This window comes from Ursus maritimus, unplaced genomic scaffold (genome assembly GCF_017311325.1).
Source record: "Ursus maritimus isolate PB19 unplaced genomic scaffold, ASM1731132v1 scaffold_5, whole genome shotgun sequence".
In the NCBI taxonomy this organism is placed as follows: domain Eukaryota; kingdom Metazoa; phylum Chordata; class Mammalia; order Carnivora; family Ursidae; genus Ursus; species Ursus maritimus.
Window position 1 is genome coordinate 48375001 of NW_024426663.1, and position 12878 is coordinate 48387878.

The 12878-nt window shown below is 36.1% G+C and overlaps 1 protein-coding gene across 5 annotated transcripts in view; it reads right to left on the minus strand.

Annotated features, from left to right (window-relative positions):
- Positions 1–12878, minus strand: part of TCERG1 (transcription elongation regulator 1) — a 62742-nt gene that overhangs the window by 43161 nt on the left and 6703 nt on the right. For 3 of the 5 annotated variants that reach the window (XR_005832500.1, XM_008691433.2, XM_040622266.1), the window contains exons 3-6: positions 10539–10691; positions 9230–9647; positions 4733–4975; positions 253–315 (exon numbers count right to left, since the gene is read on the minus strand). Coding sequence is in view for 4 of the 5 variants with exons in the window: in XM_008691433.2 (XP_008689655.2) it covers positions 253–315; positions 4733–4975; positions 9230–9647; positions 10539–10691 (877 nt within the window). In the remaining variant the exon portion in view is untranslated. The remainder of the gene's footprint in view (positions 1–252; positions 316–4732; positions 4976–9229; positions 9648–10538; positions 10692–12878) is intronic. The other 2 variants (XM_040622268.1, XM_040622267.1) reach the window with 1 other exon arrangement.

Sequence of the window (12878 nt, forward strand, 5' to 3'; positions counted from 1 at the left end):
TACAAAAATTAAGATATAAAGTGATCTGACCTTATTTTGCTTTTGTGAACCAAAGAAGCTAATACTACAGGCAATTGGGAAAATTAAGTGTTGGCCAAATATGACAACTGTATTTATACTGCTCATTAAAAAGAAAAATATAAAAAAATCCACTCACTTGGGCAAAAATAAATAAATAAAAGGATAAACAACAACATTCACTACCATGCCAACTTACAGACAAAACAAACTAAGATGGTTTTAAAAAATTACCGGTCTTGGTGGTAGCGACTGTCTTTACATACGGGCAGCTGACTATTTGCATCATTGCTACACCTGTAAAATGGATAAGCAAGCATACGTTGGAAAGCTGCCATGGTATGTCGGCTACCACTGGGATTCAGGGAAGTAATTTACCACTACAATTTAGAATGCTATTTCCAATGAAAAAGACCAGGAATGGAGTAGAATTTCTTTCTGTTTGACATTTTGTGGGAAGTGGTGCCAAATCCAATGATAACTAATTCTAAATTATAGCATCAATTACCTTTTTATCAAACCAGCTCTGATAATATTTGAAGGAGTCTCGAGTTTAAATTCAATGAAGGAAGCCCCTTCATTGCATATATATAACAAGTTCTCATGTGGGACATTTTCCCACAGGACATCAAACCCATGCTGCTGTTGCTTAGATACCAGTGAAAGGCAGATGCAGCATGACACTGACAAGACACCTTCTCTGTGCTGCTAAGTGGGAACTACATGCAGAAGCTAAGGCATGGAGCATAACCATGCAGAAGGAGAAAAAGAATAAAATAGGACAAAGAGGGATACAAGAGAAAGGAAGAAAGTAAGGTATGAGATGGATTCAAATATTCCAATGCAAATAGTATTTTAAATAAAAGGGCAGAGATGAAAAGGGTTGCATTCAACTAATGACAAAATATCCATGTTCAGGACCTGCTCTATGGAATGTCACAGGCTTGAAACAGTATGGAAGCAGGCTAACATGTGAAGAAAAATACAGCCCCTTTAGTAGCACTAATGACTACATGGGCTGATTGCTCAGAAACCTCTAATATTTAAGCCAACTAAAGAAGTAGCACTTGTATCAAAGAATGGAAATTACGTACAGTTCTTAGAAGAATGAAGATTCATCATGATGCATTACAATGGTGATAAAAAGGGAATGAAAGGAAAAGCTGGAAAACTAAGACTGATTAATTGAAGAAATCCAAAATTAAGTGTGAATTAGAAAAAAATTTTTAAAGGAAAAGGCTGAAGGCTGAAGGCAGGAAGAAAAAGGGTTGGGGGATTAAGTTTTAATTTCTATTTGCTTTGGCTGAAAAAACTAAACCTAGTTTCATACCAATAAAAATTTAAAATAACATACTATTTTCCCCACTAACGTATAGGAAAAGAAATTTCTCTTAGAGTTAAAAATTGAAATTAAACCCCTCAGTTTGTAAATAAAGTACCTAAGTTCACGCACACACACACAAAAATACTGCCAATTTTTGAAAAATGCCTTTAATTTCTTATTTACTATTTTAAGTAAAGAATATTAAAGCTAAACTTCCTATTACCTCTGACACTAAAACAAAAGCGCTGGATCATAAAAGCATACTGAGTTAAGTCATACGAATGGTTCTGTTTTCCCTGATGTTCAAAGAAAGCAAGGGAAAAATTCATTTGGTTAAAGAAGTTACACCACATATTAGGTTTAAATTAGTATAAATACTGCCATCTGCAGGACCACTGAACCTAGTACGTCAGCCCTAAAAATTCAATCCTTAGAATACATGAACTTTTTTCTCAATTTTCTCTAAAACCACCCCCCAAAAGATAATTTTAACTATTCAACTTAAACAGAAGAAAATCAACTCTATTCATATTTAGCCTAAGTGCCATTATTAAATATCAACTGGGCCAACATAGAACTCCTCTATTTGACTGACAACGAGACCATACTAAAAGGTCATACGTGTTTCTTCTCATGATAAAAAGACGAACTTAAGGTTTTCTTTGAGGGTGATTACATACATAAGACTCACAATACTACCACACATCTAAATTTTTAATCTTCTATTTAAAGGGAGTATCTGGGGTGCCTGGGTGCGTCAGTGCCTCAGCCAGTTAAGCATCTGACTCTCAATTTTGGCTCAGTCATGATCTCTTGGTTGTGAGATCGAGCCCTGTGTTGGGCTCCACACTCAGCAAGAAGTCTGCTTAAGGATTCTCTATCTCCCTCTCCCTCTGCCCTTTCCTCTGATCGAGCTGGCTCTTACTCTCTCTCTCAAATAAACAAATTTTAAAAATAAAATTTAAAAAAATCTAAAGGGTGCATCTGTTCAATTTTCCTGTAACTTTATTCTCAAATTATGTTCTACTATGAAATCAGAAAATTCCATTTCACATTCTCAATAGTTCTAATGTCAAAGACAAGTTTCTTAAAATTCCAAATAAGATTTTATAGTCTTAGAAATCCCGTAATTCCAATCCAATTTACTATTCCCAATTCCAACTCTAACTCCTGTATTGTACCTATAATTCTTCCAGTCCTTTCCTTCATTTTATTTATTATCTCTTCCTTAATCATCCTTATTAGAGCCATACACTGCTATTACAGATGGGAACTTAAAGCTCCAGGATAAATCACATCCAAATCTTTCCTGTTTACCTTACTGCCAAATTGATAAAAAGAAACAAAAAGAGATCAATCCCACTGTAAATAAAAGATTTGGGGAGGAGAAAAACAAGTCATCTTTTCCCTTTTTTACCCCCCCCCCAACAAAAGCACCTTGGAGAACTGAATTAAAAGGGAAAATGAGAAAATGAATTCATAATATCAAAGATGCCTTACCATACAAACAAATACTATTATTATTTTCTATAAAACATTAACTCTCTAAGGAATCTTGGCATCTTGGACAAAATTTTACAGATTATCTAACTCAAGCTCTCTTCCAAATGACCTACAAAATGACATTAGTGACTGTCATTTATCAAATGCCTTTTATTGCTAAACTTCACAGGTACCACCACGCTTGGTTAAATGGTCACAACCATCTGTTTTAAAACTTAAAGATGGGGTAAGGGGCAAAGAAGACCATATCAAAACAGAGCTATAAGTGAAGAGATTTTATTGTGACAAAATTCAATGCTCCATAGAAATGAATTTTGCTACTCTGTACCTTTCACCCACCGGTTCCTATTAAGAACTTCCAAGGCAAAAGTCCTTTTACAAAACCTCTCAAGTACCTTGGTAACATTACTATGCTACGCCTCAATCATCTCTCCACAGAATTCACAACTCCAGCTTCTTCAGATCATTTAGAATCCAGTATATGGTCTGAATACTGTCCTTGACCCCAGAGCAGAGCAAGACTGTGAGAGCTTATGACCAATGTCAACCTAGTCTCCACGTATCACCTGGTTTTCTACCAAAAGTATATCCAGAGGCAATTATCCAGCAGCTTGTCTTAAAATTTAATTTAGAAAAAAGGTAATCCCTAGTATGAGAAAACATTATTGGTTTTCTCTTACTTTTAAATGATTTGAGTTTCTTAAACAGCACATATTGGGCATTTAATTATCTAACACTACATCAACGATGTGCAAAAGGTTTTCCTTAGAGAAAAACCCAGGAATTCTTAAAACTTTTGGTTTCTTTCTTGCTAAGGTGCAATACCTAAGTGGCTGCTTCTTTTCCAAGCGGTCACAAGGAAAAAGACAATTAGAACAACAGCAATAATTAAAATATGTACAGATCTAAGAAATAGCTATACTACAACCCTATTCTTACATAAAAACTACTACAATAAGATAGCAATAACAGATAGCAGGAGGAATATGAAACTGGGAGACAAGAGGCCTACATTCTATCCATCTTTGCTACAAACTAGCCCTAAGAACTGAGCTCCCTAAGATACAAAAGCTTCAAAATGTAATACTAGGAGAACAGACGATGGATTAAGGAAGGGTTAAATGTGTTTGCCAATAGCAAATGCATTCAAATTAGGATGCCTGACACTATCACTGTTTAATCGCTACAGGAAAAATTCTACTCCACAATCTCTAACTATTTAAATGTTTAAATGGTGCAGGTTATACTTAACTTCACGTTAAAAGGAAAAGTTTCAGTTTTGCTTTAGATGAATTTCTTACAGTTAAGTGATTCACATTTTCTTCCCAGTATAGCATAGTTATTAAGAGCGTGGTCTTCCCGTCTGGAGTGCTCAGCTCATATCCCAACACCATCACTTATTAGCTATGTGACCATGGGCAAGTAATTTCACCTGTCTGTGTACCTACCTCATACGATGGTTGCAAAAATTAAACTGAGTTGTTACATGTAAGGTGCTTAGAACAGGGCACAATACATAAAATCACTCAATTTGTATTAGCTATTAATGACCTGTAAGTTCTCAACTTCACAGACTCAATCCCTTAAAGATATTGCATTTGAACATAGTTACATGAAAAGATGATCATTTTTAATTCACTGAGGCCATTATCCAAAAATGAGTGTAGCTTCAAATGTGGCTCTAATCTTAAGACATGTAAACAACAACAAAAAAAGGACATTTACCAAAACTGAAGAGAAAATATTGCAGTTAGCCATGAATCTTTCAAAAACATTTCAAACAGGTGAGATTCAAGGCAAATTTCAAATGCAACAGACACATGAGAACAAACTAACTGACAATATGAAAACATAGCTGGAAAGGACTGTTAGAATCTATTGGTTTACCTGGAAGTGGAATTGGCATGCCAGGAAGGGGAACACGAAACGGAGGTACCATTACTGGTGGAAAAGCAGGTATTGCTGCTGCTGGCTGAGGTACTGAATGAGGAACAGCAGGAGGTAACGTCTGGGGATGCGGCTGGGGAACAGTTTGCACAGGTGTGGCTGTAGGAGCAGGAGTTGAAACACTAACTGTAGGCGTGGCAACTGAAACAGCAGAACTTGGGGTCTGATCTTGTGTTGTGGGTGCTGATAAAAGATAAAACAAAAATATGTATCACTCCTTCATAAACCATTTCGCTATATTCAATCATCATTCTCTCATTAAGTATTTAAGAGCCCATTCCATGCACTGCAAGAAATTTGTAACAAGATCTGTCTTCAAGAAGCTTGAAAATAGTCGCTTAAATGAAATACAAAAAATAACTAAAATACAAAGTGAAATGGGATAAATGTATAGGAGTGTAAATCAAGACGCAAAGACCATTTCTAACTGTGAGAGGGTACAGAAAATTGTATACTGTGATGACAAGCCTTGAAAGATTAGGATTTCGACAAGGACAATGACAAAGTAGGAGGAGAAAATAAGCAAGTGGTGGGAAAAGTGAGTAACAGCAAAGAGGAGGTAACAACCAGGAATTATTTAGAAACTACAAGGCAAGCAGTCAACTAGTAAAACACTAGGCATATCAAAAGAACCAATGAGTTATGTCTGGAAAGGCAGGCCAGAGGCATAAAGTAGAAGGCTCTGACAGAAGACTAGGGAGTCTGCACTTTACTGGGTAGGGAAAGGGAAGAACTAAGCTCAATGTAGAAAACTGACCTAGGAAAATGCACACCAAAATGTATGTACTCATGACATCTGTGTATGCCTTTCACCTTTTGCTACATATCTTTCATAATTAGAGTTTAATTTTTTCGTAAGAATGCATTCATGTGTTATTTGTGTGACTCTGTGGCAAAAGGGAGGTTTCTGTATGGAAGTGAATTAAGCGGTGTTCATTTGATGAATTAATCTGGCAGATGAATGGGAAGAAAAGGAAGAACAGAGGTGGGAAAATCAATTTCAACCTATCTGGAACTACCCAAGCAAGGAAGAACAGTGAGAAAAAGATATGCAATAACTAATGACTGAGTATGAACAAATGGAGTAAAAAACAAGTTGGGTTTCTCTACAGTGAAAAAAGAAAAAATAATAATAACTCATATTTCCAGTATGAGAGACCAGGAGAATGTGAAATTTGGGATAATTTGATTCTAATACATTACTTTTAAGTACCAAAAATAAAACATTTCATCTCCAGTTACAACATTTAAAATCAAATTGTGACCCAAAAAATAAATAAAATTTGTATTTTATGCTTTTTAAAAAGTTTCAGTTCTCAAGTATTATAAAACATTTTTGTTATTTATAACACATTTAGTTCCAAAACAAAATTCATTTTGGTAACTCACTGGTAATAAAATACTTTATTTTTTCTTGATGTAAAAAAAAATTTCAAACTACCTATACTGGACTAAGAATGAATTTATCAAATTAAATGAAATAAAACAGTGCATTCCCAATCCTTATATGCCAATTTTATTCTACGGGAAAGCACGCTATTGAATACAAGCCACCCAATAATCCACCTGACAAAATTTATATCTTTGTTCAGCTCCTAATAATGAAAAACTCACTTAGGCTGGGAAGATGTGAGCAATTTCATACTTGTTAATGCGGGACTCACCTTGGCTAAATAGACAGCAGGGCCAAACAAGTATCTTCAGGGGCCCAGGAATGAATTGTTGGTCTAGCATAGACCTAGCCTTAGGGTACAGTATCATATTAATATAATTTTATAACAGTGTGAAAAATACAAATTACATGCAACATTTGCCCAGTCCCATAAATATACCACTTAGCATCTGTAATCTACTGTAATGGCTGAAAATATGTCTAGTTATTCTTCCCAACTTCCCTGAGGAGGAGGATTACATCAACATTTTTCACAAACTTACACAGGATAAAATGAGTTTATGCTCAGCTAGGGCTAAAATATAAATTTCTTAATTTTTATTTCCATTTAACCACAGGACTATACCACAGTTCATACAATTAAATTTTTTTAAATGTTACGGTAGTAATAATTAGATATAATTAGAAGTATGATAAAAAGTACTATACTCAGGAAAAGACTAGGAGTTACAAAAGCATCAAATTTCAAGTGGAAAGGAACACCAATGGAGATGGCAAAAAGTTATTCACTCAATCCACTCCTCCTGCTGACGCAGGATTTTCTAAATCTGATTTGTGGCCATGAGTCATGAGAGGAAAGACATAAAGGCAATGAAAGAATTCAATGGGAAACTGGGAGAATGGGAGCTAGAACTTAATGGTCACTAAACTCCTAACACCTTTTGCTAAAATAACTAGTGAAAGGCTAGGCCTCAAATATACTCCTAATCCAGCCTCAGATCTTAATTAAAAAAGACAAGTGACTACAACAGATGGAGAAATACTAAGACTGCAGTATGACAACACTCCAGGATACTGAATCAAGGGAAATAAAAACAGACATCAGGAATATTCAGAAAGAACATCAAAAGTGATGTTTAAGGGCAGTAAAAAGAACATGTTTTTGCTATTCTGTTCTTAGAATAAGGGCCTCCCAAACAGTGAACAGCAGTGCAAAAAATGACAAACCAGAGTTCTGAATAGAATAGTTCATAGCAGCAAGACAGCTATGAGCCTATGGACAGACCACTCTGATACAGAAACAGAATACATAAAGGACAGTTAAAGTATTCTGCTACCAACCTTCTTTAAGACAAAGTACTACTACTTCTCCTTCCTAAGAAGGAAGGGAACAAAAGTATAAGCAACACAGAGCCTCCACACAGAACTGCAATGCTTTTCTTAATCTCCTTCTGTCATTATCACCACAGGCACCCCGTAAAAACTGGCAGTTTCTTGCCTTACCACACATATTTTTAGGAACACTAGCCTATGAGAAGGGAAAGCCCCTGAGCCAGCTAGCAACTGTCAGTTATACTTCCGTATCAGAATTCACCTTAGCTAAGCAAGATGTAAAGCATTATTTACATCTTCCTACTAAGTGCATTTTCCCCCAACCGGTCTAAACTATATCAAGTACAGCCATTAAAAAACTGTCTCTGTATTAGGTGTACCTTACTTACTCCTTGTTATCAATCCAATTTGAATCTACTATGATTAAATCTCTCACATATTTCTTACAGGATAAAAGACATTAATAATTCCCAAGTCGCTGAAGCTAAGGGACTTTTCTTATTCTCATCTATTATCCAAGTAGCAAAATAATCCAACTTCTAATCACCTATAGGATTAACTACGTACTTCATAGCAATATCAAAACATATAATCAAATCGATAAAATCATTATTTAAATATTTTGGGGCTCAATCTCAGCCTAAAGATTAAGTAGTACCATATATATAAAAACACAAATAAAAACTTCCCAGGACTAGTAGTGTTAATATTAATGACAATCTTTTAAGCAAATTAACAATTCTTCTCTCCTCATTCCTAAAATCTGTTATTAATCCCCTCTCATCTTTTTAGGAAAGGTCTAAGCCTGGGGCCTCTGTGACGTTATACTGAAAATCCTCTTACGATTCTGACTGCTTCTATCTCCACTCCTCACTCATTTGCCTGTATCCCATTCTAGGATCAACCTAACTCTGAACGAGATTACTAAAAAGTTCCTAATAACTTTCCCTGGTTTCAGGAACTACCCCCCCACCCCAAAAAAGAACACCAGAAAAATGTTCCCGAATACTGCACCTATACTGGACCCCTGGAACCTACCTGCCTCACCCATTTGACTGGTTCTTAAAACTCTTCGTAACCTGGTCTCACTCTGAATAAATGTGTTAACCAATATAAACCACACCCCACCTCAGAAGAGTTTAACAATCCCATAAACTGTATTTATTCTCATCTCCTGACTTTTGTGTATGCTGTTCCCCATACCTAATTTACTTTGAAACCTACTCAAATCCTACCACACATCCTTCATGATCAGTTTCCATACCCACATTGTCCATCCACCCATTTACTCATCTCTCCCTTTTCTTAAATCCTACATCTTTCATTTTCACTGTATAATTAGGCACACTACTCCCTAATTGTCCCACATACATTATTCTTGCCTCAACTGGAAAAACTGAAGTCCTATAAGGCAGGAACAAAGACTAACACTTATTTTACAAACTCCACAGCACCCAGCATTACCGTTGGCTGAGAGAAAAAGCTACCTCTGCACTTCCCAGTTTAGCTTCCTGAACGCCAACAGGACAAATAATTTCTTCTACTAATTTAAATTCCTGTTCTTTTTTTAAACCCAGAAGTCTTAGTGTCAAAAATGTATTTGAAATAGCATCAAGGATAACACCTGAAACACTAGGATCATTTTGTTATGCAGTCCCTACTTGTCCGTTTCTCTAACCCCTAAATGAAAATACATGCTGGCTGGTACTCACTTGATACTGTCTGCGAAACCGAAGAGGCAGTTGTTGTGGTAGAAGTGGTAGAGGATGGGGTGGATGATGATGTTGAAGTGGACACTGCAGGTGCTGGGCTACTGGTTGTAGGGGTGGAAGCTCCTACTGCTTGTGCTTGTACTTGCGCCTGCACCTGGGCCTGCGCCTGGGCCTGCGCCTGAGCCTGTGCTTGTGCCTGAGCCTGGGCCTGCGCCTGGGCCTGGGCCTGCGCTTGAGCTTGTGCTTGGGCCTGCGCCTGAGCCTGCGCCTGGGCCTGGGCCTGGGCCTGCGCCTGGGCTTGGGCCTGAACCTGAGCCTGGGCTGCAAGCATAGGTGTCAGTTCTGACTGCTGAATAACCTTAACTCCATCTGGTTTGGTCCATGCAGATTCACGTGTCCGAGCATTATAATAATAAACCTGCAGAGGAAGCAAAATCGTTGGTATCCCAGAATCTGTCAACTATCATTAAAGAACACTAATGCAACTATATCCTGTCTTAAAAGGTATTTAAAAAAAACCAAAAAACTTAGAAAAGAGAAGTACATGGAAATTGGCTGTTGGTATACTGATACTAGAAGTAATTTTTCCCTCCTTTCTCCCCTTCCCCTAATTTTCTATAATGAGCGCGCTGTATTTTTAACACAAAAAAGAAAACCAAGATTGTATTTTGTGCATGAAGTTAACTTAGAAGGCCTCAGACTGCTCTCCTTAGAAAGCCTTGCTTACAAAGTTGACCCATGACTGGCAATTAGACACCTGAATTTTAAGAGGGCTCCCAACATTCCCTGAAAACCCTCAACTCCTTGGCTCAGGCAATCTTCTCTGGTAGACAACACTTCACACGTATTCTCATAATTCCACACTGGAGAAATTAAACATGTTCAATGTGATTCCACTGAGGGGACTCTTGGAAGCTTATGCTTGGTTTCCTCCAGTCTTTGCCCCACACACCTTTTTTTCTTTGCTGGTTTTGCTTTGGATCCTTTCGCTGTAATTAGTCGTAGCTGTGAGTACTACTATATGCTGAGTTCTGTGCGTCCTCCTAGCGAACACCTAACCTCATGACACTATTTAAAATACAAGCTTCCAGAATCACAGGTAAACATATGTAAGTACTCCAGGCAACCTTATATCTGTGCAGAAATCCAATCCAGTGAGCCTTTCTTGGAGTTCTACCCTATCCGGTGCTTGTCTGAGACTCACTTTCATTGACAAGGATACTTTCACTTATCTCCATTTGCCAGAACTATTAACTTTTACTCTCTTGTCACCAATGAGATAACAACCTAAATACATTTTATAATTTACCTTCCCATCTGGAGTTTTATTTTCAACCCATATCTCCTCAGTAGGAGGCAGTGCTGGAGTACCAGGAGCAGTCACAGGAGGCATTCCTGGTGGAAACATCATACCCGGAGGAGGAGGCATGGTTCCCATGGGTGGAGGCATAAAAGGTGGTCTCTGTCAATTAACAAAAACAATAATGGTCACTTGTATTTATCTTTTCCCCCCCTTCAAATGACGAAATTCTACCCAAAAGTAAAGTACTGTAAGAGAAACTGGTTTTATAGCCCATTCAAAGACATTAATCTACGTTGTATAAGCCAAGTTTCTCTTTAACAAAAATGACTACTAAAATAGACTAGAAAGGAATACATCAAAATACTAACAGAGTCCTCTCTGTGTTTCGGCATCACTGATGAATCAATCTTGCTTTTTATTTATACTTTAACTGCATTATTTCATACACTGAGCACTGGATTATTTTCAAAAGGAAAAAACTGATTTATGTATCTTGCTGAACACCAAGCACACCAATGCCTCCATACCTCACCTACGACAGGAACCAACCATAAAAGCAACATTATTTTATAAATAACATAGCAATAACTGAAAAAGAAAAACCAGCTGTACCTAACCCTTTATTCTATTCCCTTTTCCTATTAAGAAGTAACTATAAGGTAGGAAAATAATCATCATTTCCTTTTCTTTCAAGTAATACTAATAATGTAGCTCAAACACACAAACATCAGGAAGTTTAAAAGACACAATTAAACAGTTGTCCATTTCACTTTTAGTGAAAGTAAGAATTTAAATGGTATATATTACAATTTTTAAACAAATTTCCTGGAGCCATTACTGATATAACCCTATCTCTGATAATTCCTTTACTGTCATTCTTCAAAGATTGCTGACACAAGACTCCGAACCAAACAATAAGTGAAATTTTAAAAACAGATTCTGAACAGGAATTAAAAAGATTTCCTCTAAATCTATAAGTTACATTAAAATTCAATTATCCAAGCACCTTAATCTGTATAATGGAAGGGACACTATGCTAATAATATGAAAATGCATTTCCTTTTCCTAAAACTGTCTTCTTTGCCATATTCTAAGTTTTTCTGGATTCAGCTTAGTCTTTCCAGCAATAGCACAGAGACCCCCGTTCAATGAAATAACTACCCCAAATATGTCTCATGCACCATTAGCTGGAAATCATCTAGATTTAAAGTAAAACCACACACTTACCCATCAAGACCAAGAAAAGTATGAAAACATTAGAAAATATCACATAACAACATCTGATTTATTCCATTAGAGGATCACATTAATCCATTACATTTTATAATAGTCTAAAAGTAGATTTAACTCTTAAAGGCACAAATTAGAATAAATCCAAATTAGAATAAATCAGTAGGTCAAAAACCTATTTCTTATTCTAATCTTCAAGGAAATATAAAACCATTTAACACTTTGTTGAGGGTAGAACTATCCATTACTTGGAAGACAACACAATTATTAAGCAAAATATTAAAACTCTGTGTCTCTTCCACAAATATAACCCTATTAAACTGAGTTAACTTCACTTAAATACTACATCATTACCCTTTTCTATTTTTAGTTAAGCTCATTCTTGATTATCTAAGCTAATGGAAGGCAGATGACAGCACTATATTCAGTTTCAGAGGTGTGCAGGCCGGATAAACATGAAAACAGATACATACTCAAAAAGAAAACAATCTCAAAAGCAGACATTTGAGAGTTGATACCTTCATGACACCGTTTCAGATAATAATGGAGTCCACATAAACTAGGGAGGAATATTATGCCTCATGTTAAAATACCAGAAAAGTATTTATTTAAAAAAAATCCCACAATAATTCTATTTCTAAAATTTTAAGATAAACTTTTTTTCCCTCAGGGAGAGAAAACCCAAGTATTAAGTCTTTGTTGTCACTTTCTAGATTCTATTTTAAGCATCACTTCTGGGGAGAATCGCTCAGAAATATATATACATATATTTATACTTATTGGCAACATGTATCATTGAAAATAAATTTCACCTGCTCTATCCATATATTAAAACTTCAAATTTCATATCCCATAAAGACAGATTACTAAATTCTCAAGAGATAAAGGCGTGTTAAGAAATACCTTGCTGAATCCTAGTTTTATATGTATGGTTTTCTATCACCATCTAAATTTCCATTCTGAATTTCTATACTAATTAAGTTTTCACTGCTTTTGGATAAACATGCTAACATACGGATGTTCTCTTTAGCTCCCATTTTCCTAAAGAGTAAAATGAAGAACTAGTTTTTAAGCAAAACTCATATATAATCTTGATACTAACACTGACAAACAGCA